General features: G+C 41.1%; 1 protein-coding gene across 3 annotated transcripts in view; it reads right to left on the bottom strand.

The window, feature by feature from the left end:
* Window positions 1–4,621: 4,621 nt before the first annotated feature.
* The window catches only part of NFE2L2 (NFE2 like bZIP transcription factor 2), a 35,670-nt gene continuing 15,820 nt past the window's right edge, over window positions 4,622–24,471 (bottom strand). For 2 of the 3 annotated variants that reach the window (XM_047869908.1, XM_047869909.1), the window contains exons 2-5: window positions 8,731–8,997; window positions 8,099–8,188; window positions 7,037–7,228; window positions 4,622–6,345 (exon numbers count right to left, since the gene is read on the bottom strand). In XM_047869908.1, coding sequence (XP_047725864.1) covers window positions 5,119–6,345; window positions 7,037–7,228; window positions 8,099–8,188; window positions 8,731–8,997 — 1,776 coding nt within the window. In that variant the 3' untranslated portion in view covers window positions 4,622–5,118. Of the gene's footprint in view, window positions 6,346–7,036; window positions 7,229–8,098; window positions 8,189–8,730; window positions 8,998–15,166; window positions 15,177–18,526; window positions 18,560–24,471 lie in introns of those variants that run through there. The other variant, XM_047869907.1, reaches the window with a different exon arrangement.

The following is a 24,471-nucleotide window of genomic DNA, read 5'->3' as shown; positions in this document are numbered from 1 at the left end:
TGTAAGGAATTCTAGCTGTTAGAATTGCAACGCATTTTGCTTGGGTTTGGTTTCAACACTGGTTTTCGTGGTATGTGCAGTGGTCTTACTCTGTAGCAGTAAGTACCTTATAATTCCAGTAGAACACTTTATATAAAGACTGGTAATGGCAAGGGTGCATTGAACTGCATTCTAGAGGTTAAGTGGGTACTATGCTGAAAGCTAGCTAGGAAATAGGAGTTTGCCCAGGATACTCAACTTCTAAGATTTATTGATGTGTTAAATACAACGGTATTTGGCAGCTTTAAAATACTTGGAAATGTGAAATGGTTAGGTTTTACCATATCCATGTATATAGCCATAATATGTTAAAAGGGCCTATAATGACAAAAGATGAATTCTATGAAATGTTAACTAGTTTGGAAGTTAAGATACAGGTAATTTTCACTTTAGAATACACTGTTAGTCCATACATTGTTGATAGAAATGTTGAGTAAACTATAAGTACTTATTGAAAAGAACTCTGATAGGTGGTCTATTTGGATTTAATCTTTTGTCTCCTCTTTAATAAGTATTAGAATAATGCAATTAGATTTTTGTTTATATCAAGTTTAAGTCAGTACAGTATTTAAATACAGAACTTAAGCTGTTTTGTGAGCTTGGGCAAGTTATTTGGGGTTTCTTTATGCATGCTACCCATTGGCAGTTTGATGCCAACACAGACCCTAGGAATCTTGGTTTCATATGCATTAAGTACGTAGAATTAAACATTACATTGAAAATAGTAATCAAAGTTTTGTTTAGTAATACATGCTTTAAGTATCAAATGAGGCTAGGAGGGTCTGACTTCTGACTTTGAAGTTATGTATGAATGGCATTTAGAAATAACAGTAACCTGATAATGTTTAACTGACAGTTTACTGTTAATGCTATTGTGGATTGTCTGTAGTGTTGAAGAAAATATTAAATTCATTAACTGTTAGTGAAAAGAAGTAACTTTCTCCATGAAAACTCAAACTTAACTTCTATACAGATTAGGAGCTGTTTTTACCTAATAACTTGTGTAAAGCGGCGATGATACCCACCCTCTTTCTCATTGAGTCTGGAGGTTGAATCTGATGCTGGGTTTAAGGAACTTAACCTAGCATCTGGTCCACGGTCTCTAAAGATATTTGGGGTAATTATGGGTGCTTTCTTACTATCTTGAAGAATACTTAATTTTAACGGGTTACAATAAAGTTAATTATGCCAATGTCCTACAAGTTTTTCTCTCCACACAGTTTTTGTGGCCTTTAAATATTTCTCAGTTCTCTTGGGGTGTGGTGCCTTGGGTGGCTCAGTTGGTTAAGCATCCAACTCTTGGTTTTGGCTCCGGTCATGACTCAATTTCGTGAGTTCGAGCCCTGCATCAGGGTCCATCCTGACAGTGCAGAGCGTGCTTGGGATTCAGTCTCCCTCCTCCCTCTCTGTGCCCCTTTCCCACTCATCGCTGTTTCTGTCTCTAAACCTTAAACAACAACAAAACAAAACTCTAAAGAAATTTTTCCAGTTCTCAAAAGTATAAAAGCAACTGAAAACAACCTGTTCCTGATAAGTATCTGTAAAATAGAAATGGCAATTACTTTGTGTACATTCAGAGGCTTAAAAACAAGTATGGGTAGGATAAATGTAAGTTAATGTGATTAGCCACTCCTTCCCTAAACATGGGCTTGAGAAATCTCAGCAAGAAAATGTTTCTTTACATAATAAATGCAGTATCGTTCAGTTAAGATTCCTAAGAATGCTTGCTATAAATCAATGTAAAAGGCATAGATACTTTTTTTTTTTTTTTAACGTTTATTTTTTTGAGACAGAGACAGAGCATGAACAGGGGAGGAGCAGAGAGGGAGACCTAGAATCCGAAACAGGCTCCAGGCTCTGAGCTGTCAGCACAGAGCCCAACGCGGGGCTCGAACTCACGGACCGTGAGATCATGACCTGAGCTTAAGTCGGACGCTCAACTGACCAAGCCACCCAGGCGCCCCATAATACGCTTTTTTTTTTTGAAAAAAATGTTTAAGGTTCAGTTTTGAGAGTGGGAGTGGGGCAAGGGGCTAAGAGGGAGTTAGAGGATCTGAAGCAGGCTTTAGGCTCCCTATCAGCAACAGCCTGATGGGGGGCCTGAACCCACAAACCTTGAGATCATGATATAAGCTGAAATTTGGATGCTTAATTGAGCCACCCAGGTATCCTGCATAGGTACACATTTTAAAATTAGAAACTTGAGTTTAGTGTTTGAATAACTGGATAGCCAAAATTAAACTGAGGACAGTATAAAGCTCTAACAAGTCTAGATCAAAAGATGAAAACTTGGCTTTAATTTTTGTCATAAGTAGGTTTTGTTATATTTAAACATTAAGTTCTGCATAATGCCGTATTTTATTTAAAAATTGCAAGAGAGTGGGGGAGGGGCAGAGAATCCAAAGCAGGCTCCACTCAGCAGAGCCTGACTTGGGCAGGAGGAGTGTATCACAACTGAGATCATGACCTGAGTTGGACACTTAACCTGAGTCACTCAGATGCCTATTTATTGTTTTCAGAGAACTAGAGAGAATGTTTTGTACTTACAAGTTATTTTTTCAGATCCTGTACAAAAAATGAGTCACCACAGTGAACTCAACTGTTATCAGGCTAGAAGTCTGTTCCAGTCTGCCCAGCAGTGCTTCTCACCCCTTGTAGGTGTGCCAATCCCAGGTGTTCAAGTGGGGCTGCAGATAATGGATTCATGCCACATACCCCCATAATGCCTAAGGGTGGAGCACTTCAGTCTTTTGTCTTGAGGTTGGAAAAATGTCTCCTCTGGAAAAATGTCCATCACCACCAGTTACAGAAGAGATTCTTGACTGTGCCAGAGAGGCCAGCAGCAGAATCTGAATGCCTGCTACATTCATTAGTCTCTGAAGTCGTGTTCAACCCCAAGCTGAGCTTTGTCATTCAGGCCAGGTTTTCTTACTGGCTAATTTCATTTTAGTTTCTTTCACTAGCAACTAAAAGCATCCCAATACAAGGCTAAGGAAAATGGAAAATATGCCTGTTGAGTGCTTAGTGAGCTAGGCACAATACTTTTTGCATAGTAACTCAATACTTCCTCTACAGATGAGGAAATGAGCCTGAGTGTCTTCAGTTATTGGAGGTCATTTAGCAAAATGGCAGCAGAAAGCCCAGCGCCTCTAGGGCCTGTGGGCCTCTGCATTGTAGTATTTATTCTAAATGTGTTTTAATCCTCAAGATGAATCTCCCATTACCCCACTTTTTTTTTTTTTAAGCTTGCTTTTAAGAGCATGAGTGGACAGAGGAGAGGGACCAAGCAAGTTCCATACTGCCAGGAGAGCCCGACAGTGGGCTTGAACTCGTGAACCATGAAATCATGACCTGAGCCAAAATCAAGAGATGCTTGACTGATTGAGCCACCCAGATGCCCCTCAGTTCTTAAAGATATTACAAGTCCTTGACTCTCATCTTCACCCAACATCTATCAGAAAGTTCTTATAGTTCTACCTTTGAAACCTGCAGAATCCAGTGCCTTCTCACTGTTCCTACTATCCCCACCCTAGACCAAAACACTATCCTATCTATTCCAGAACTTTCCCATTGCTCTTCCTGCTCCCACCTTAACCTTCTAGACTGTCTTCAATACACAGGCTAAGGAAACTTAAAAATCAGATGTTACTCCTTAACACCTATGGCTCCCCACTTTCCTAGGGAAAAGCCAAAGTCCTCATGAAGGTGTAACAAGGTTCTATGCCGTATTCCACTTCTACCTGCTTTGTTTCTCCCTCCATTTTCAGCTGTATACTTTTTTTGAGCAGCAGTCAAAAGTCTATTAGAATATAAGATGAGAAAGCAAGAATATAAGGAAGCTCTCTTTACAGAGGGGACATTTGAAAGTGAATGCTGGTCAGCCGTATAGTCCTTGTTTTTAGAGTTCAGAGCCTTTGAACATCCTGTATCATGGCTGTTACACTCTTTAGTTAATAGAGTGGGTCACCTTCAAACGTTGCCATCTCAATAGGCTTTTACTGTTTGCAACCCTATTTTTTTTTAAACTTATTTTGAGAGGGAGGGGCAGAGAGAGAATCCCAAGCAGGCTCTGCACTGTCAACGCAGAGCCCGAAGAGGGGCTTGAACTCCTGAACCGCAACATCATGAGCAGAGCTGAAATCAAGAGTTGGACGCTTAACTGAGCCACCCAGGAGTCCCTGCAACCCTAGTTTAAATTGCAATGTTTCCTTTCTACTGGTCTTCCCAATCCTGGTGTGTGTGGCTTTGCTGTCTTCCTTCAGTTCCAGGAGTACTGGGATTTTCATGTCCTGTTCTTCAAAAAATACCTAGTACATGGTAGGCGTACATGTATTGATGTAAGTAAACTGAATGTTTCCATGTCCACATATTTTCCTTGGTTGAGCTGTGTTTGCTATTGAAGAGATAAAACATCTTCTGGATATACTTTATTTCTTTAGGTCTCTGGGACCAGAAGTTCAGTATAAAATGCTTTTCATATTTATAATGAATGGAAATGTTCTGAATGTTAAGAATGTTTCTAAATATGTTAAGTGTGTTATGGAAAATACTGTGAATAAACTCAAATGAATTCCAAAGATAATTTAACAGTCTATAATACTCCTTTATTAGTACCAGCTTTTCAACTAAATTGGTTTTTGCATAGCTAAACAATTTAATATAAAAAAAATGCTTTTTGTTCATACAGTATTTATAAAAAAGTACATAGTGGTTAGTTTTGCAATTTGCTTTTAGCCAGATGTATCATATAAATCTATGAATGTAACAAATGAGATAAGAACAGTATAAATAAGTTTTTGTAGTATTTACACTTATACAGGAACTAGCCCAAATGGTGTTCTAAGAAATTAAGTTCGCAGTTAAAGTGAAACTACTGATTCAGCATACTGATGACTGACTTTAATGCTTTTTTAAAGTTTATATTATTTCCTATACTAGGTTTTTACTATAATTTTGCATAGAATTACTTATAAAGTATGTTTTTGCATTTCACATCACAGTAGGAGCTTTTAGTATAACAGTACAAAAAAAAAAAAAAAAAAAACCCACTAGCTTAGAAAAGGTCAGATCCTTCCAAATCTAGTTTTTCTTCACATCTGGCTTCTTACTCTTGGGCACAAGGAACACATTGCCATCTCTTGTTTGCTGCAGGGAGTATTCACTAGGAGAGTAAGGTTTTCCATCTTCATCACGTAACATGCTGAAGACTTCAAGATACAGGGTGCTAAGCTGTTTTTTCAGTAGATGCAGGCTTTTGTCATTCTCGCCCTTTTCTCTGAGCAATTTTTCTTTTTCGTCTTTCAAATGATCCAAATCTTGTTCCAGTTCCACTATATTTTCCAGTTTTCTTTTTCTGCAGTTCTGAGCAGCCACTTTATTCTTACCCCGCCTGCGTATATCTCGAATTAATGCCAGCTGAGCTTCGTTGAATTGTTCCTTGGACATCATCTCATTGAAGTCATCAACAGGGAGGTTAATGATCTTTTCAACAGGGAATGGGATGTGGAGAGCTTTGGCCCTTAGCTCATCTCTTGTGAGATGAGCCTCCAAGCGGCTTGAATGTTTGTCTTTTGTGAATGGGGTTTTTCGATGACCGGGACTTACAGGCAATTCTTTCTTGGGCGTGTTTTCACACTGGGCATCACGCACTGGAGCACTGTGCCCTGGGGATGGTGACAGGGGTTGGACTGTATCTCCAGAAGACTGTACGGGTTGTGTTTTAGGACCATTCTGTTTGACACTCCCAGGGGCACTATCTATCTCTTCCATTTCAGAATCACTGAAGCCAAGCGGTGTGTCTCCATAGACAGAAGATTCCACTGAGTGTTCTGGTGATGCCAGGCCAGGACTCGTGTTCAGCGAAATGCCAGAGTCAGAGTCATTGAATTCTGTGCTTTCAGGGTGGTTTTGGTTGAAGGCTTTACAAAGTGATAGATCAGAAACATCAATGGGCCCATTAAGAAGTTCAGAGAGTGACTGGCTTAAAGTAGCCGAGGAGGGCATGCTATTGCTGCTACTAGGTTCTGCTATGAAAGCAGAATAAAATTCATCACCAAAATCAGTGTTTATTGTGGCATCTGAATTTAATGAGTTCACGGTCAACTGGCTGGAATCTTCTGTGGAGAGGATGCTGCTGAAGGAATCCTCAAAAGCACTGAGAAAATGTGGACTGCAGTTACCTACTTCCTTTTCCAGTGAGGGCATCGATGAGTAGAAATGATAATTGTTGTCAATTTCTGTCATTTTGGTTTCTGGACTTGGGACCGTGCTAGTCTCAACCAACTTGTCATTTTGAATATTAAGACACTGCACAGAAAAGAAATTTTTACCAAATGTAAGTCAAATATTTTTAATAGCTGATAATCTGTATCTGATGGCACATATTTTTACTTATTTTGAAAGATTTTATTTTTAAGTGATCTCTACACCCAATGTGGGGCTTGGACTCAAAACCCTGAGGTCAAGAGTCACACGCTCCAGCTCCACAGACTGAGCCAGCCAGGTGCCCCTGAATGCAAATGTTTTTAATAGCTGATAATCTATATTTGATGGTAAACTCTCTCCCCACCCTCATTCTTCCCAAGGTCTTCTATAATTCAGATAATTCCTATTTCTAACAGATATTTATGTCTAAGCATATGTATTTTCACAGTTCTTAGATCAGACTTCAGGTTTACAACTTGATCTTTCCTCAAGACATCCAGTCCATTTAATTAACAAAAGCATACTTAAGTGAGCATGGGCAGCTCTCATGACTAATTTCATTTATTTAAGTAATGTCTACATCCAATGTGGGGCTTGAACTCACGACCCTGAGGTCAAGAGTCACATGCTCTTCTGACTGAACCAGCCAGGCACCCCTCTCGTGACTAATTTAAAAGCACCCTCCAATCCTTCCTAGAAGTAGGTGGCATATAAAGAGTAAGTGGAATAAATAATTTAAAGGCATTGAAAATGAAAGTGTTTTTGGCACTTACTGTTATTAGATCTTAGTTACCTGTAATTCTGGAATGGACAGTAGCTCCTCCCAAACTTGCTCAATGTCCTGCTGCATATTGTCTAAATCAGCAATGACTGACTGAGTGACAAGAGTCTGAGGTGACTGAGCCTGATTAGGAGCAATGAAGACGGGGTTCTCGATTTGGCTGGGAATATCAGGAACAAGTGACTGAAACGCAGCTGAAGAAACCTAAAATTGACAAAGCATTTATCTGTGTGAGTCTGCCAGCAACAGTGGAGAAAGAAGTACATGCCGGGGCACCATCACAACACTTTAAACTGGAATTAGCCAACAGTTCTGTGGCCCCTATTTCTATATAATGAAACAAATCTCCCCCCCCCGCCCCCCGACAAAATAACTCCACATTTATTCATTTACTGGCTTGTTTTAGCCTATGCGTTTGAAGGTAAATTTCAAGGAAAGTGATACGCTTTTGGATTTAATTTGCATCTCCCTGTATAATAGCTAGTGTAGTGCTTCAAACACAAAACAAATGAATTGTTAACTGAGCAAGTCTTGGTTTGTTACCCAGCTTGCTTTTTACTCACCCAAATTTATTTCTCAGTACCTGTATGTATCAAATGAGTTACCTGTTTTCATGGTTATGCAGATCCATGCTTCTGGCTATGCAAGGATAAGAGGATTTGGTCTTGCATGGTGTAGGGACCTTTTCTTTCTTTTTTTTTTTTTTTTTTGAATTGTAACGTTATCTATAGGCTAAGATTTCTTTGACAAAATTTCCCCCTAAAATACTTTAAAAAAAAATTTTTTTTTCAACATTTATTTATTTTTGGGACAGAGAGAGACAGAGCATGAACGGGGGAGGGGCAGAGAGAGAGGGAGACACAGAATCGGAAACAGGCTCCAGGCTCCGAGCCATCAGCCCAGAGCCCGACGCGGGGCTCGAACTCACGGACCGCGAGATCGTGACCTGGCTGAAGTCGGACGCTTAACCGACTGCGCCACCCAGGCGCCCCTAAAATACTTCTTTAATGAAGGCACACTCATAGGATGTATGAGATATAGTTGGGGAGTTTTGCTGTTAACCAAATGTTGTACCTCATTGTCATCTACAAATGGGAATGTCTCTGCCAAAAGCTGCATGCAGTCATCGAAGTACAGAGCATCTGGTTTGGGAATGTGGGCAACCTGGATAAAAAGGAAAGACATAGAAGAAGAGAAATATTGTTCAGTGTCCTACAATAATTACGATTTGGTTAATCAAACGTTTCTCTTCTCCTGAAATCAGTTTAGTGTAGTATAGCACACAGAATCAAACAGACCAGACTATCTGGGTTCAAATCTTGGCTTCCCCGATTTCTTGTGTGCTCCGGGCAAGTTACTGCATCTCTGAGCTTCAACTGCCCATCTGGAAATAAAACGCTAGTACTCTTGTACTACAGTTTCTACTATGACTACTGCTGCTGCTTGCTCGATCCTTACAGGACGTTTCCACAGCTTCCAAAGCACTTTCATGTAATTTATGTCCTCTCAATCCTTACAACGACTCTGTGAGGAAAGTCAGGTTTTGAACTCCTCAGGAAGCTGGGGCTGGGAAGTTGACTTGATATGGTCATGAAGACAGTAAAAAGGCAAATCTGGAACTCCAATGCAGATATTTTAAACTCACTGGTCAGTATCGGTTCCTTAAACCCTGCCACACACCTTCCCAAGAACTGAGAATTCTATACCTGGGAGTAGTTGGCAGATCCACTGGTTTCTGATGGGATGTGTTGGGCAGGCTGAATTGGGAGGAATTCACCTGTCTCTTCATCTAGTTGTAACTGAGCAAAGAAGGCTTTCTCTTGCTCCTTTTGGAGTTGTTCTTGTCTTTCCTTTTCAAGTTTTTTCTGTTTTTCCAGCTCATGTTCCTTCCGTCGTTGACTGAAGTCAAATACCTCTCGACTTACCCCGAGATCTATATCTTGCCTCCAAAGTATGTCAATCAAATCCATGTCCTATGTTAAAAAAAAAAAAAAAAAGGAAAGAGAGACCATGGTTAAGATGGTTTTTAAAATGGCAGATATCCTAAAATTTATATTATGCCATTATTGATGTTGCAGGATAGGGAAATTAGAAACAATCTGAATGGGAACACAGATCCAATGTTCTGGAAGGGCACAGTTAATTCCATTCAATGAATCTATTCATTAAAAGAAAAAACAACCTAAAAACACAGCCATCCATTCTAATCACTTATTACTTGGATTATTAACGACTGGGTGATAGTAGAGGTCACTAAAGAGCAAAGTAACATGTTGCACACTACAGCTCTTGAATTAAAAGAAATCTCACACTTGTTTAGTGGAATATAGAAATTGGAGCAAACACTCCAAGCCACTGGTATTATGAGACATGGAAAACATGATCAAATATGTAGAATTTTTTCTAAACCTCAGCAAATATCCAGTTTACAGAGAAAAGGGGGAAAACCCTGGTTAAATGTCAATCTAGCAGTTGCGAAATATCACCAATCTTTTGGTATTTCCTACACTGGATTACTTTCCCCCATCATTTCTTGCTACTCTAATCCCTGTGGCTCACTTATTAAAACAATTTAATCTTGATTTGAGTTTTAGCTCCTGAGGTATGAACAAACTGGTAAAGAAAAGTCCTAGCTGGGGCGCCTGGGTGGCGCAGTCGGTTAAGCGTCCGACTTCAGCCAGGTCACGATCTCGCGGTCCGTGGGTTCAAACCCCGCGTCAGGCTATGGGCTGATGGCTCAGAGCCTGGAGCCTGTTTCTGATTCTGTGTCTCCCTCTCTCTCTGCCCCTCCCCCGTTCATGCTCTGTCTCTCTCTGTCCCAAAAATAAATAAACGTTGAAAAGTCCTAGCTAATGGTAATCTTGTGACCCATGGGTGAAGCAAGAGGCTGGCCCTGGAAAAGGGGTAGTACCCACTAGTTTCACTTCTGAGAAATCACAGATAACCCTCTTAAACACACACACACACACAGGAGAAAAAAAAAACCCATGGTTCCACAGAAGGATGGAAGGTACTGAAAGCTTGAGACATGGGGAGATCTTACAATGAAGGAATGGTTATTTTGATCTCTATAACAAAACTAGGCCTAGGTACCACGTCCAGATTTTCCTAACCACAAATATGTCAAAACCAATTTTTTGACTTACAACTTTAGTTTTTGGAAAAGTCTTCACAGGTAGGAAATTTAAATCACTTTCCATTTAAGAAATCATCTATACTGAAAATAAGAAAATGAGACTGAGACTGGAAAAATCAAGACATGGGGGGAAGGCAGTTGGGGCCTGAAAGCCAGTAGACACTATGCACAAACATCACATGTATTTTGCTTCTGATGATGGCTGGCAGCACAGGGTTGCCCAGTGCGTCTAGACTCTACTTTCTGCCTCCAAGGACAAAAATAACATGGCTGTTGCTTCACTGAGCAGTCAGGCTATTTTTACCCAACAAAGGAGGGGGCAGGCCACCCAGCCTAAAGGCAGCACAGCTACTTGGACAGCAGAGGCTATGGCATTCGAGCCCTGGTGGTAGAATCTTAAATGCTGTGAAACCCTTCCTGACCATGGGGTTTATCAGTATTCTAGCCTTGAGCAGTGTTAAAGAGTCTACAGCAAACAGAGTAGGTATAATTATAACACCGTCTATAGCTCTTTAGAACTGGCTAACGTGTATCTTTTTAAGCCAACGTTTATTAAAGGCTTTCTACATGCCAAGCATTGTTCAAAGTACTTTATATATATACAAATTAATCTGCAAACAACCATATGAAGATAACATACATCCTATTTTTTACAGATAAAAATACTGACGTTTAGAAAGAAGGGATACTTCTAGGAAGTATACAGGGATATGTCCTGGGTAGTCTCAATCCTGGACTCATGCTTTTTTAACCACAAGCTACACTAAAAAAATATATAATCTGATCACTGGCCAGTGGTTCCCAAACCGGGCAGGATATAAAATCCATTGTCGTATATATACTCTGCTTTAACATCTTGGGGATGTGAAAAAGTGGCCAGGTTACAGAAGGCTGGATTGAGCACATCACCTCATTCGCTTTCCTGGCCACGACACAGAATAGCAACCACAGAGCATTTATTCATACATGGCTATCTCCACAGGGAACTCCCCACTAACACAAAACATGAAAATAATTTCCATTTTAAAAATGATGGGTTTTCATGCTAATGGACATGTTTATCCAAAGGTGTTGAACGAGAAAGGTCCAAGGTATTAGAGAAACCTACTTTAAAATTCTAATTAGATTGGGCCATATCTTCTTAGTGAATTTAGAACAGTGGGGTATCCTATCTAGGCTTTCTCCAAGCTGGAGCTAAAGGAGCCAGGTATTAAGGAGGTGTTCGGTATATTCACACCCACTAAATGCTAGCACTAGAATTTAAAGGCATGCATGATCACACAGTCTCAGTTGAACTCCAGTTTCTCTCTATAAGATAGGCAGTACCTGTTCCTAGCACCGCCCCCCACCAAAAAAACAAAACAAAACAAAACAAAAACTGATGTGGACAGTGTGCTGAGCTCTTCAGAAGATGAATCAAAGAGAAACCCAAACACTTGCCCCTGCACCTAGGGACCACTCTGACACATCCCTTCCTGAATTTCCCCAGAATGCCTAGGCGGGGCCTTCTCCTTGTTAAGAGATCTCAGGATAAAAACCAACATCCAGCTTTGACTTTTTCATAAAAAAACTGAAAGAACGCTGAAGCAGTTCATGTTGCCAACACCTGCTCACAAATCAGACTATTCCAGAGGATCCCCAGAACCCAGCCCTATGGGCTGAAAGAAAATGTCTAATGTAATTTACTCTAAAATTAACAGAGGCAAGTACACCAAAAGTTGATACAAGTCTATTCTTTCCTTTCTCCCCCTTCCCTCCCCACCAGATGAGATGCTTGAGTGGGTTCAGATGGTTTAGCTATAAATTTAGTATATAACTGTTCTGTCCCACTCCTGCCATACAGATGTTGGCTGATCAAGTGAGATGTGAAAGAAGCCTCTCTATATGTAAAGTATATGCAAATGTTGCTATGCATGTTGACAGTGATGGTTCTAATACCTGCTGTAATATAAGCAAGATCAAACTCAAGGCCAATGGATAATAATGAAGCTGTGGACCTAACTGTACTGGGAGCCTGAAAAACATTCAGCAGGGAGGCTACTCGGTTCTTCCTCAGGGAGGGTCTGAAATTGACTCCCTGGCTTGTGCAACATGGGTTGAAAACAAAAACAGTAACCTATACTTTTATGTAAGCATGGATAGCACATATATACCCATTCAACAGCCATTCAATTCCTGATATGACTACCCTTCAATGCACAGCCAAACTAATTCAATTTCTTAAAATTTCCCATAAGAGGATCAGAAAAGGGCACCTTAATGGATCCTCATCCACAAACAGGAAAAATAAAACCTGAATCGTTTGGATCAGCTCTTGAGCATCCCATTCTTCTCTGATCTGAAACAATGCTGCACCCTAGGGGGCAGAGCAGCTCCTACCGCTCTAGCTTACTGTCTCCACCAGTAATGCCACCAAAAGATGTTTCATGTGACATCTAATTGTTCTTAGTGCAGGCCGGGCAGCCTTCAGTGAGATCACAGGTGACAAAGCAGGTTTCAAAGTGTTCTCAGAGGTTTTCCTCTGTATTTTTTTTAAGTTTATTCATTTTGAGAGAGAGCACGCACCTATGCACATAGAGGAGGGGCAGAGAAAGAGGGAGAGAGAGAATCTCAAGCAGGCTCTGAGCTGTCAGTGCATGGGGCTCAATCCCACAAACCATGAGATTGTGACCTGAGGCAAAATCAAGAATTGGATACACTTAACTGACTGAGCCACCCAGGCACCCCTCTGTATTTAAAGTTTATTATTTTTTGAATTTTTAAAATTGTATATACATATTTTTGAGAGAGAGAGAGAGAGCGAGCGCATCAGGTGAGGGGCAGAGGGAGACAGAATCTTAAGCAGGTTCCACACCCAGTGCAGAGCCTGACACTGGGCTCTATCTCATGATCCTGGGATCATGACCTGAGCTGAAATCAAGAGGACACTCAACCGACTGAGCCACCCAGGCGCCCCTTTTAAAGTTTATTTTTATTATTATTTTTTTAATGTTTATTTTTGAGAAAGAGAGAGACAGAGTGCTAGTGGGAGAGGGACAGAGAGAGACAGACACACAAAATCCAAAGCAGGCTCCAGGCTCTGAGCTGTCAGTACAGAGGCCGACATGGGGCTTGAACTCACAAGCAGTGAGATCATGACCTGAGCCGAAGTTGGACACTTAACCGACTGAGCCACCCAGGCACCCCAAAGTTTATTTTATGTACTATTTACTGTTGCTATGAGAAGTCTCTAAAAGAAAACTTATGCTTGAAAATAAAAGCAATGGTAGTTTTAACTACCCTGAATTCCTTAAAACAAATGTTCTGATCAAATTTTGAATAAAGCAACAATGGGTTTCTTGTCATGGCCTTAACATATTATACTCTGTTACTCAAATTTTCACTTCAACTTCAGAAGAAAAAAACCTGCAGAGATTTGATGGTGTATGAAACAAAGCTTTATGCTGAAAATGAGAACAGCAGAAATGTGTCCACCTAAGACTTGCTGTTGGGGAACCCCACGGGCTTGGGACTGTTCTGTGCTACCCTCACAGGCAGTGAGCATTTCCTGCAAGGAACCCTGTGACTAGGCACATGACTTACTCCACAAATGACCCACCTCTGCAAGGCTCGTGAACCATCTAAGAGGAAGTAGTCCGGGTGGAGCCTATAACAAACAAGAACAGGACGCAGGACAGCGGGGAAGGGAAATGCCTAAGGAAAAGCTAAAACTGCTCTTTGGCACATAAACCTGAGGCCCTGAGAAAGAAGAGCTTCTTATCCTTTCCAGGCCCCCAAAAAGGCAGGCCACCAGGTAAAATGGCAGATCGGTAGAGTCTGGGGATGGAGAGGAAAGCAGGGGGATGGTTTTCCACAGCATTCCAACAGGTATTTTTCCTGAAGACCTGGGAAAAACTTCCCAGAGCAACTGAGGCACTGGATGGGAGCCTTCACAGGCCATATGGAGCCACTTAGCATCTGACTTTTTTGTTGTTGTCCTTTAGTGATTCCTGAGTGTGTTGCAAATTATGCTGGTAGCTTGGCTTACACAAAAGATGACAATTTAATAAGAAACATAAATGTTTGACAATTCGCATTAAATCACCATCTGGTCCAACGGAAATATTCATATTTAAAATGTATATATCATCATTTGCCATCTGTGTAATCTATTACATGTTTTATGGGGAATCTGAAGTTGGTTTATTAACTCATACCACTTCGAAACAAGTATCTTTGTTCTAGGATAAAGAAAGAAGAGAGGCTTGAACACTGAATCCCATATTAAATATGTCTTCAGGGGTGCCTGGGTGGCTCAGTCGGTTAAGCATCCGACTTTTGATTTTGGCTCAAGTCATGATCTCATGGTTCAGGAGCTCGAGCTCTGTATCAGGCTTTGTACTGACAACTTGGAGCCTGCTTACAATTCTCTTTCTCCCTCTCTCTGCCCCTACCCTGCTCTCGCTCTCAAAATAAGGTTTTGTACCTTGAACAAACCAGCATTTTTCATGCTCAGATGATCCAAAAAAACCAGAAAAGATAAGGCAAGATAGCATAATCTTCTCTTAAGGTAATTCTGTAAACTGAGGCTTTGGGGAAGTATTTGAAATGAAAAATAAGATGGTTTCTATAATATATTCACACGTGTCAATGAGGCTTGCACCTCCCAACCCAGTGTCCTCCTCTCCCTCTCCCATCCTTTATTTTGTCTTTAGGATGGGAAGGTGGTAGGAGGTTTGTTTATAAAAATAAATTTCACCAATAAACTTAAAAAAAACTGTACAGACTACTAAAAATGTAAGTAGAAAATAAAAGCTGCTCATTTCCAAATTAAAAAAAAATTTTTTTTAAGTTTTTTTTGAGAAAGAGAGAAAGCCTGTGCCTGTGCAAGGGGGGAGGGGCAGAGAGAGAATCCCAAGCAGGCCTCCCACTGTCAGCGCAGAGCCCAACTCGGGGCTTGAACTCTGAACGGTGAGATCAAGACCTGAGCCTAAATCAAGTGTCGGATGCTCAACCACCTGAGCCACCTCCGTGCCCCTCCTCATTTCCAACTTCACTGTGTAAGAGCAAATTGATGTCAAGCTACCCCTTAAAATCATGTACTTCCAGCATGAAAATAATGTCTTTTAAATTTTATTCCCCTGAGATCTCTTTGAAATATTAATTACTTTGTTCAAATATTAATTACTGACATTCAGAGTTTATGGGGTTTTTTTTTGGTAATTTTTTCCCCATACACTTCAGTCTTTAGATGGATTATGCCCCGGTGGTTATATCATTCACGTAAAAAGTAAATCTGGTTTAATATTTTCTCCACTGAAGCTGCTCAAATAGTTTTGAGCAAAACCAGATGGAACATGAATCACATCAAATGAAAGCTACCGGTGGTTACAAAAACAACCAAGTGCATGTGAATTTTGAAGAATTGATCAAATAACAAGTTACTCCTTAGTTCACAAGTCACAATCCTTGCTAAACAAAGTAAAATGACACCGAGCAGGTGTATTTTTAAAATACATCTCACTGACGATGATTATATTTCATAAATAGTTATCTGCCTATTTACTTCTCTTTGCATCTCTCCCACTGCTTCATTACAGGAAGATACACAAACAATGCCCATTGTTTTTACAGTGAGCATTCTAGAGAAGACAGAGGACAGGTTATTCTTTTTAGTTTGCCCACAGTCAAGTATTTTTAGTTCTACTGGACTGATGTGCTAACTTTTAAATATATTGCTATAATAATTACGAAGTAGGTAATTAAAATGAATCACAAGGCGTGCGTCTGTGTGTGTGTGTGTAAATATATACAATCACAGAATGTTAGAGATGGAAGGGGTCATAAAGCCATCTAGGCCAAGTGTAAATGTCACTGAGTTAATTTCTGTGTAACTACAACTCCATTTTTAAAAATAACTGGCCTAGTAAGCAGTTATGTGTCAGCAGAGATCCTAGGAGGTGGTAATAGTTACCAATAGTCCAAGTTTTCCTTCTAGAGAAATCTTACTAAGGATTATTTCCTCAATCTCTAACAACCAGCCATTTCTGACAGAATAAACATTTTCAAACATACACCAAGAGATGAATTATTCAACAAGTTAAAACCCGAGATCACAAGTTTGCTATTCCCCGAGTAGTGGACCCATCCTTCCACCCTTTTGTCTTTCAACTAGAGAACAGTCCAGTTTCCTCAGTCTGGCATGTTACTATGTACAGACATTTTCATGGGCTGCTTCCTGTTCACAAGCAAGTTTCTCAGCAATGACTCAATCTAAGAAATACAATCCAGCCAGTTTACTGGAACTCTCACCCATTATGCTTGTCTGCAAGCTGCAAAAATTGTACAAAGATAAAGCAAAACTGGTAAGTGAACTGAATAGGAACTTGGGACTGTTGATTTTCTCAAGAGATATATAGCTGTTTAGCCAAAAAGAAATCAGAAAGGGCAGTTAATTTCCAATAAAGGTAGGTGATCCCACCTGCTATAAAAAGTGCACTGGCTCCAGCTTTTCCATGAGAACTTTCACACCTGGACCCCAAAAGACTTCTTTTTTTGGCGGTCTTTATTTGAGCAGATGATGCTGCCATGCCTGTAAAGGCTTCTATAAGGGTTACGAGGAGTTTGCCAAGAGAATGGCTTGGTTTGGTAAGCAAACTTCAGAATACATTTTTCTAATCCCTTCCCCATTTTTTAACAAGCATGTATATATTCAGTTCTGGATGCTGTCCTCCACACATGAAAGGAACTTTGTGAGTACGTCTTCCATCACTATTAGAATGATTCTACTGGAAAACACACACACACACACACACACACACACACACACACAGAGGCGTGGCACAAGAGAACCTTCTGGAGCACTGGGTCTAACTCCTCAACCGACTTTACCTAATGTACCCTGAAATTCACTGGGTGTGGTCTCCCTACACGGCTCAGCTATTCCCCTGGAGGTCGAACAGCCCCGCCTACTCATCCTGGTGGCCCTCCCTCCTCCGGGGAGGCCGGGAGGCCACGGTGAGGGAGAACAGTGCTCCATCCAGCACACCCAACTGCCACGACCCAACTGGTGGGGCTCTTTACAGCCACTTCCGCTACTTCTAAATGCCCTGTGTGATACTTTTCCCTCCTTGGGTCCTGCGTTTGTAAAAAGAAGTTATGTCAATCTTAAAGTTTCTTTTCAGATTTCACTGTGTACCGTTAGCTTTAGAAAGTAAGAATCAGGGTAGTCACCCAGGCTTTCAGGCTGAGTAAGTACTTTATACTGTTTATTGCTACAAGCCAAAGACCTTGTGTGCTGTGGTGGGGGTGGTGTTGAATATTAGATATACTATATAGTATATACTATTATATACTATAATCTATATAAACTGCCTAAAACCCTTAGCCTTTTTTTAAACTGTAGATTCTGTTAAAATACATTCTTACGGGGTCTGTTTACGCTTTTTTAGCATGCACTCTTTTGCGAGTATGAAATATTTCTAGAAATAATAAGCCACTAAAGGCTAAAACCTCATTTTTACTCGAAGGGTGGTGGTAGCTATAATAATGGTAGTGGTAGTCAAGATCAACAAGATTCGTGTACATACTGCCCTCCAATAGATCATCAGTCCATCTACCCATCTAATAATACACGTGTACAGATCACCTCTCAGGTGCCAGGAACCATGCTAGTTGCTGGGGACACAAAGATAAATAAGATAGTCTCTGATCTAATTTTCGACATGATGAGAAGTGTATAGGAGCAAGGCAGCACGAAGGCAAGTGTCACTAAATGCACAGAAAGACCACACTGCGGTCACAACTGTATGAATGTCCTACTCAATAAACAAGGGTTAAGCCTGGTTTCCAAAGGTCTAATCCAAGGAAACATTCGAAAGCAAAGGAGGTTATGGAGATGGAGAGAACAGAGAACAATGAATACATTGCCACTCGCTTTATGCATTCTTGGTCTCCCCTCCTTTTTATTTTTACAATTTTTTTAACGTTTATTCATTAAGAGACAGAGCACAAAAGGGGGAGGGGCAGAGAGGGAGACATAGAATCTGAAGCAGGCTCCAGGCTCCGAGCTGTCAGCACAGAGCCCGACGCGGGGCTTGAACTCCCAAACAGTGAGATCATGACTTGAGCCAAAAGTCAGATGCTTAACCGACGGAGCCACCCAGGCACCCCTCTCAGTCTCCCCTCTTGATGGCGGCAGTGTCTCACCCCCTCTCTCCAGAGACTCAGATCCTCCAGCATGAGGAAAATTCCCACCACCCAGAGACTTCCTCCTCCCATTTGGACTTTTCGGTCAGTGTGACTCATCTCAGCTGAGCTGCGTATCACTGCTAATGCCACAATGTCTGTCACGGAATGTTACAACTGGAAGGGACCACAGGACTCACACAGACAGCCCCTTTCATTTTTCCAATAGGGAAACGGGCCAGAGGATGAAATGACTTGGCCCAAGGTGACAGGTCAAGGATGCCAAAACCACCTAACCTCCACTTTACAGCTCCTGTCAAGTTATTTGACAGAGGGAAAAAGATACATTTTTGCTTCAATTTCATTTTTAAATTAGCATCTCTTGCTGTACGTTGCCAGCCTGCAGATACCCAACAGCTTCTATTACAGCTGGTGTTTGCCAGGCACTTCATGGTTTACAGGGTGTTCGCAGGTGGCATCTCATTCCAGCCTCACTGCGGTGGCCTGAGGGAGGTGGTTCGTCTTCGTTTAGGGATGAGCACATTTAGGCTTTGGGCACCGACCAGCACTGCCCCAAATCACATGTTTGGCAGGTGGCAGAGCCAGGACTCCAACCCAGAAATGATTCCGGGCCTGCCAGGCTCTTCCCAAGCCGTGGTGCCGCTCCTTGGCGCTCATGCCGCACCAGGACAAGGTGTGGAAACTGCTTTAGCCCCAGTACCCTCCCCTCAGGCAGGACATGAAGACCTGGAAGCTGTCCCTCCTGACACTCGGACCTGCCTATCCTGATGACTCATGGGTAAATCAGGTCAACTTAGCTGCACCAGGAGAAGTCAGCATTTAAATCTATCTTCCCATAAAGACAATATTGACCCTGTACTCGATATGTCTTATCTGGGCTTTCTTATAATGGTCTGGCTAAACTGTAAACTCCTGCAGAGCATGACAATGTCTTTTTTTTTTTTTTAACGTTTATTTATTTTTGAGACAGAGAGAGACAGAGCATGAACGGGGGGGGGGGGGGGGGGGGGGGGGCAGAGAGAGAGGGAGACACAGAATCTGAAACAGACTCCAGGCTCTGAGCTGTCAGCACAGAGCCCGACGTGGGGCTCGAACTCACGGACCGTGAGATCATGACCTGAGCTGAAGTCAGACGCTTAACCGACCAAGCCACCCAGGCACCCCGACAATGTCTTTTTTAACATAGATAACATATGTGGAAAAAAATTTAAAAGTTGCGAAAGTAATATCCCAGTTACCTTTCCCCAAGGCAACTGCTGGCATCAATTTTTTGTGTTTTCTTAGGAAGATATTCTATTAAACACACACATACAAACAGCATATAATCATAGTGTTTCACACTTACTAATGTATTTTAGAGACTGTTCTAAATCAGGGCATAGAGTTGTTCCATTATTTTTTTTAAAAAGATTTTATTTTTGGGGCGCCTCGGTGGTGCAGTCGGTTAAGCGTCCGACTTCAGCCAGGTCACAATCTCGCGGTCCGTGAGTTCGAGCCCCGCGTCAGGCTCTGGGCTGATGGCTCGGAGCCTGGAGCCTGTTTCCGATTCTGTGTCTCCCTCTCTCTCTGCCCCTCCCCCGTTCATGCTCTGTCTCTCTCTGTCCCAAAAATAAACGTTGAAAAAAAAAAAATTTAAAAAAAAAAAAAAGATTTTATTTTTAAGTCATCTCTACACCCAGTGAGGCACTTGAACTTACAATCCTGAGATCAACAGTCACATACTCCACCAACTGAGCTGGCCAGGTGCCCTTGTTCCACTTTTTTTTTTTTTTTTTAATGTTTTTTTACTTTTGAAGGAGAGAGAGAGACAGAGCATCGAGCGGGGGAGGGTCAGAGAGGGAGACACAGAATCCGAAACAGGCTCCAGGCTCTGAGCTGTCAACACAGAGCCCAACACAAAGGCTTGAACTCATGAATCGCGAGATCATAACCTGAGCCAAAGTTGGAGGCTTAACTGACTGAGCCACCCAGGCCTCCCCCAACCCTGCTTCCATTATTTTTAATGGCTGAGCAGTGCTTCATCATAAAGGTGCACTAGAATAATATATTATTTAATAATATAATTATTTAATCAGTCCCTCATTGGGCTTTTAAGATATTTTGAATCTTTTGCTATTACAAATTAATGCTACAATGAATATCCTTGTGCACAAATCATTTCATAAAAATGTGTGGAGACATCTACGGAATAAATAATCATAAGTGGAACTGCCGGGTCAAACAGTACAGTTGAGCCTTGAACAATGTGGGAATTAGTGGCACTGACCTCCCCTCCCCCAGTCAAAAATCCATGTTCAAAAACCAGAAGCCTTACTGGTAACAAATGGTAGATTAACACCTACTTTGTATGTTATATGCATTATATACGTATTCTTACAATATAGTAAGCTAGAGAAAAGAAAATGTTATTATGAAAATCAGAAGAAAGAGAAAATACACTTATCCAAAAAACGTGTGTATAAGTGGACCTGCACAGTTCAAAGCTGTGTTGTTCAAGGGTCAACTGCATCTGTATTTATAATCATGACAGATACTGCTCAACAGTTCTACACGGAGGTTGTAGCCACATGTGGGACTGCCCATTTCCCCACTCGTGTGTCCTTCATAGCTTGCATCACGGGGACATAGTACCCACACAACAAATACATACTAACTGTACAAGGTCCCCTATGTTAATTCTGGAATCACTTCAAACCAGCCCCTCCCTCTATCTTCACTGTGAAACTAAGGCTACAGAGGAGAATGAATATTACACAGTTGGTTGGCTAGCAAGCATCATTTCTTTAAACACCAGTCTACGTCTGGCCTTGCTCTAGCCAACTTAACCTTGGATGGTACCTTAGGAGCCAGCAGAGCATCTGCAGTAGCAAAAAAAAGGAAAGGGTATGGCACAGACAGGTAAGACAGAGGCTGGGCAAGGTCTCAATAGCTGAAATACCAAAACATGTCGGGCAAAGTCAGTGACTCCGCCTTTCTCAGACAAGGTAAACTACAAAGGGAAAAAGGAAAGCTGACAGTGATCTTGGAGACCATAGTCTAAACCCCAGGTTTATAAATGAGGTTCCTGAGGCCAAGAGATGCTAAATGAGTATCCGACCTGTCTCTCGTTTGATGAAGCAGCCCCGAAGAGGTCATATGGTCAAACCTAACACAAATTAGATTTTAAAATAGACTTTCTATTGCAATTTCTCTTAAGACTCAAAAAGTATTAGGAATTAGTTTGAAAACAGACCTTTACAAACTGTTGTATGGCATTGAACCCTGTGGCCAAACTAATGGCCTATAAAACCCTGCTACGTGACAAATGTCTAATGTGCATTTTTCTGTACAAAACTTTCCTTCCCTCACAGCCGAGCTCTAAATACCATGTAGTTTCCTAAAGACTGTGTCCCTGATCAATATAACAGAACTAAGCCCCCTTCAGGCAGATCATCTCTGCTACAACAAAAGCAACTCAGAACCAGTGTGGACCCCCAAGAATTCCCAAATCACGGAGTCAAGGTCATGTACCCACCAAATGCACATTCCAAATTTGAAAGAATCATCCAAGTGTTCACCGAGAGCAAGCGTGACCCAAGAAATAGTCCTGCATTGCGGCGGCGAAGGCCCTGCAGACACCCGCCCACACATCTGTAGTGCTTTAAGATCACAAAACACTTTCACTTGCATTCTTATGTCATGTAATCCTCACACTAAGTGTGAAGATCAGTGAGATGAAGAAATGGAGGTTGAGAAAGGCTAAATGTTAAATCAAAGGTCGCCCACTTGTCACCTGCACTTTAGGCACAAGCAGCCTCCTCTAATCTGACGGACATACTCATAAATCAAATCGCCATTTAGTAAATCATAATGCCTTCCCTTCTTCTTCCACTCCTCAAAACAAATACAATTCGGGTTTGCTCAAAGGGTGTTCCTTTTAGTTTGTTGGTGGCTTCTTCCTTTAAATCTGTTTTGCTACACTTGTAAAGAAACAATACCATAAAGCAGGCCTAGACTTTTACCAAGTGACCGCAGACGACCTGCCTAAATGATAAACACATGAAGTCAAGAGCTCTTCGTCTGTTTTTCCAGGACAAAAGCTGTGGGTCTGGTTTAAAATCTCTCGCTTTGGGAAAAGGATTTCTTTCTTTTTTTTTTTAATTAAAAAAAATTTTTTTAATGTTTATTTTTGACAGAGAGAGAAAGAGAGAGAGAGAGCATGAGCAGGGGAGGGGCAGAGAGAGAAGGAGACACAGAATTCCAAGCAGGCTCCAGGCTCTGAGCTGCCAGCATAGAGCCCCGGCATGGGGCTTGAGCTCACGTTCGTGAGATCATGACCTGAGCCAAAGTCGGACGCTCAACCGACTGAGCCACACAGGTGTCCCAAGAATTTCTTAAATTAAAACATGAAAGCCAGATGTATGGAGGCTCCCAAAGTAAATGTTCACACAAAGCGTGGGAATTATTTTTACCTTATTACTATTCCCCATGACTGTATCATTCATTATTCTGCCCAACAAAAATACATGTCAAACACGGAATTGACTCTCTTGTCCATCCACTGGTAGGCAAAGCAAAAAAATTATTTTTCCTTACCACTCAAAATAATTTTTTCTTAAAGGCCTTTTCTTCAGTCTGGCTCTGGGAGGAGTTTTCAGATTTTTGCAGCCCTGATGCCCACCAGGTTCCAAGGCCAAGCAAACCGTGGACCCAAAGCAGGAGGCCATCAAGAACATCAGGTTCCAGTCCCCACCTAATCATACCATTCTACCTTATCTTTTAGCCTCGGTTTCTTTCTCTGCCAAAGGACAGGGCTGGGTTAGGGAACTCCTGAGATCCCTTCCTCTAAATACCTCTGGTTCTATGATATCCAAAATGCAAGTCTCAAATCTAATTTTGAATTTTACTTATTTCTTTTTTTAAGCTTTTATTTTCTTTAAGTAATCTCTACACCCAATGTGGGGCTCGAACTCACACCCCCAAGATCAAGAGTCACATGCTCTACTGACTGAGCCAGCCAGGTGCCCCTAATTTTGAATTTTAAAACAAGCTAATTTTAGCTACCTGTAATAGATGCTCTAAAGTAGTACTGTCCAATAGAAATATAACACAAGCCACATGTGTCATTTAAAAATTTTAGTAGCCTTACTAAAAAGACAAAAAAGAAACAAGTGAATTTAATTTTAGCAATATGTGTAATACAATATATCAAAAAATATTTTAACATTTAACCAAAAACTTAAAATTATTAATGAGATATCAGAAGTGATGAACACAATATACATTACAACACATCTCACGGATATGATCACATGAAATGTAGCTGCCTTCCAGAATAAAGAATTAACAAAAGATCTTAACAATGTTTCTGGTTTTACATTTACTTATTTTTCCTGTTTTAAAATGTAAGTCAAAATTAATTAAAATTAAAAATTCAGTTCCTCAGCTGCACTAGCTCCGTTGGTTAGTGACAGTGCAGTTGCAAGGGGGGCTCAGATTCTATTGAACCAAACTCTTCTGTTTTGCAAATTAGTTCTTCAGGATACAGTGAGAACATGAACCCTCCCAAACTTCACCAGGTAGTACTTACCCTGTTAGCAATTATTTGTAAAAAGCTCCTACAGTGACCTGCAGGTGCCAGCGTGAGTCTGAATGACTAAAGGGGCTCGTAATGACAGAACGGACCATTTGGATGTTACTCAGGGTGGTGTGGTCCAGACGCCACACAATTACAAATTATTGCAAACGTCATCTGAAGAATGGGGAGAAATAAGGGGCTTAGGTGACAGGAAAGCACTGTCTATTCCAACTAAGGATATGAATGAAGCTGAGTTTGGAAATTCTATTTCAGCTGCTTTCAGATGCATATGTTTGAAAACACACAGTACCCACTGTTGTTGCCAACCTCCAGGTGGCAACTTGGACCTCTTATAGAAAATTATAATTAGTGTCTATATTGTATCTCATGCTCTTAAGATCAGTACAGAAATCTTTTCTTTTCCTTAATGTCAATCTTTTCAATTAACTTGCTAAATAAATATGTAAGGACACTGGTTAGCGGGTGAGCCTTCACATTAAGACTTGAGAATGAAAGATCATAGTACGGCACTCTAAATCCAGATTAAGAGTGGTATGACATAATGTA

The sequence above is a fragment of the Prionailurus viverrinus genome, chromosome C1 (assembly GCF_022837055.1).
Source record: "Prionailurus viverrinus isolate Anna chromosome C1, UM_Priviv_1.0, whole genome shotgun sequence".
Lineage (NCBI taxonomy): Eukaryota > Metazoa > Chordata > Mammalia > Carnivora > Felidae > Prionailurus > Prionailurus viverrinus.
The sequence above is the reverse complement of the archived record's forward strand: the minus strand, read 5'-3'. Positions and strand labels throughout refer to the sequence as shown.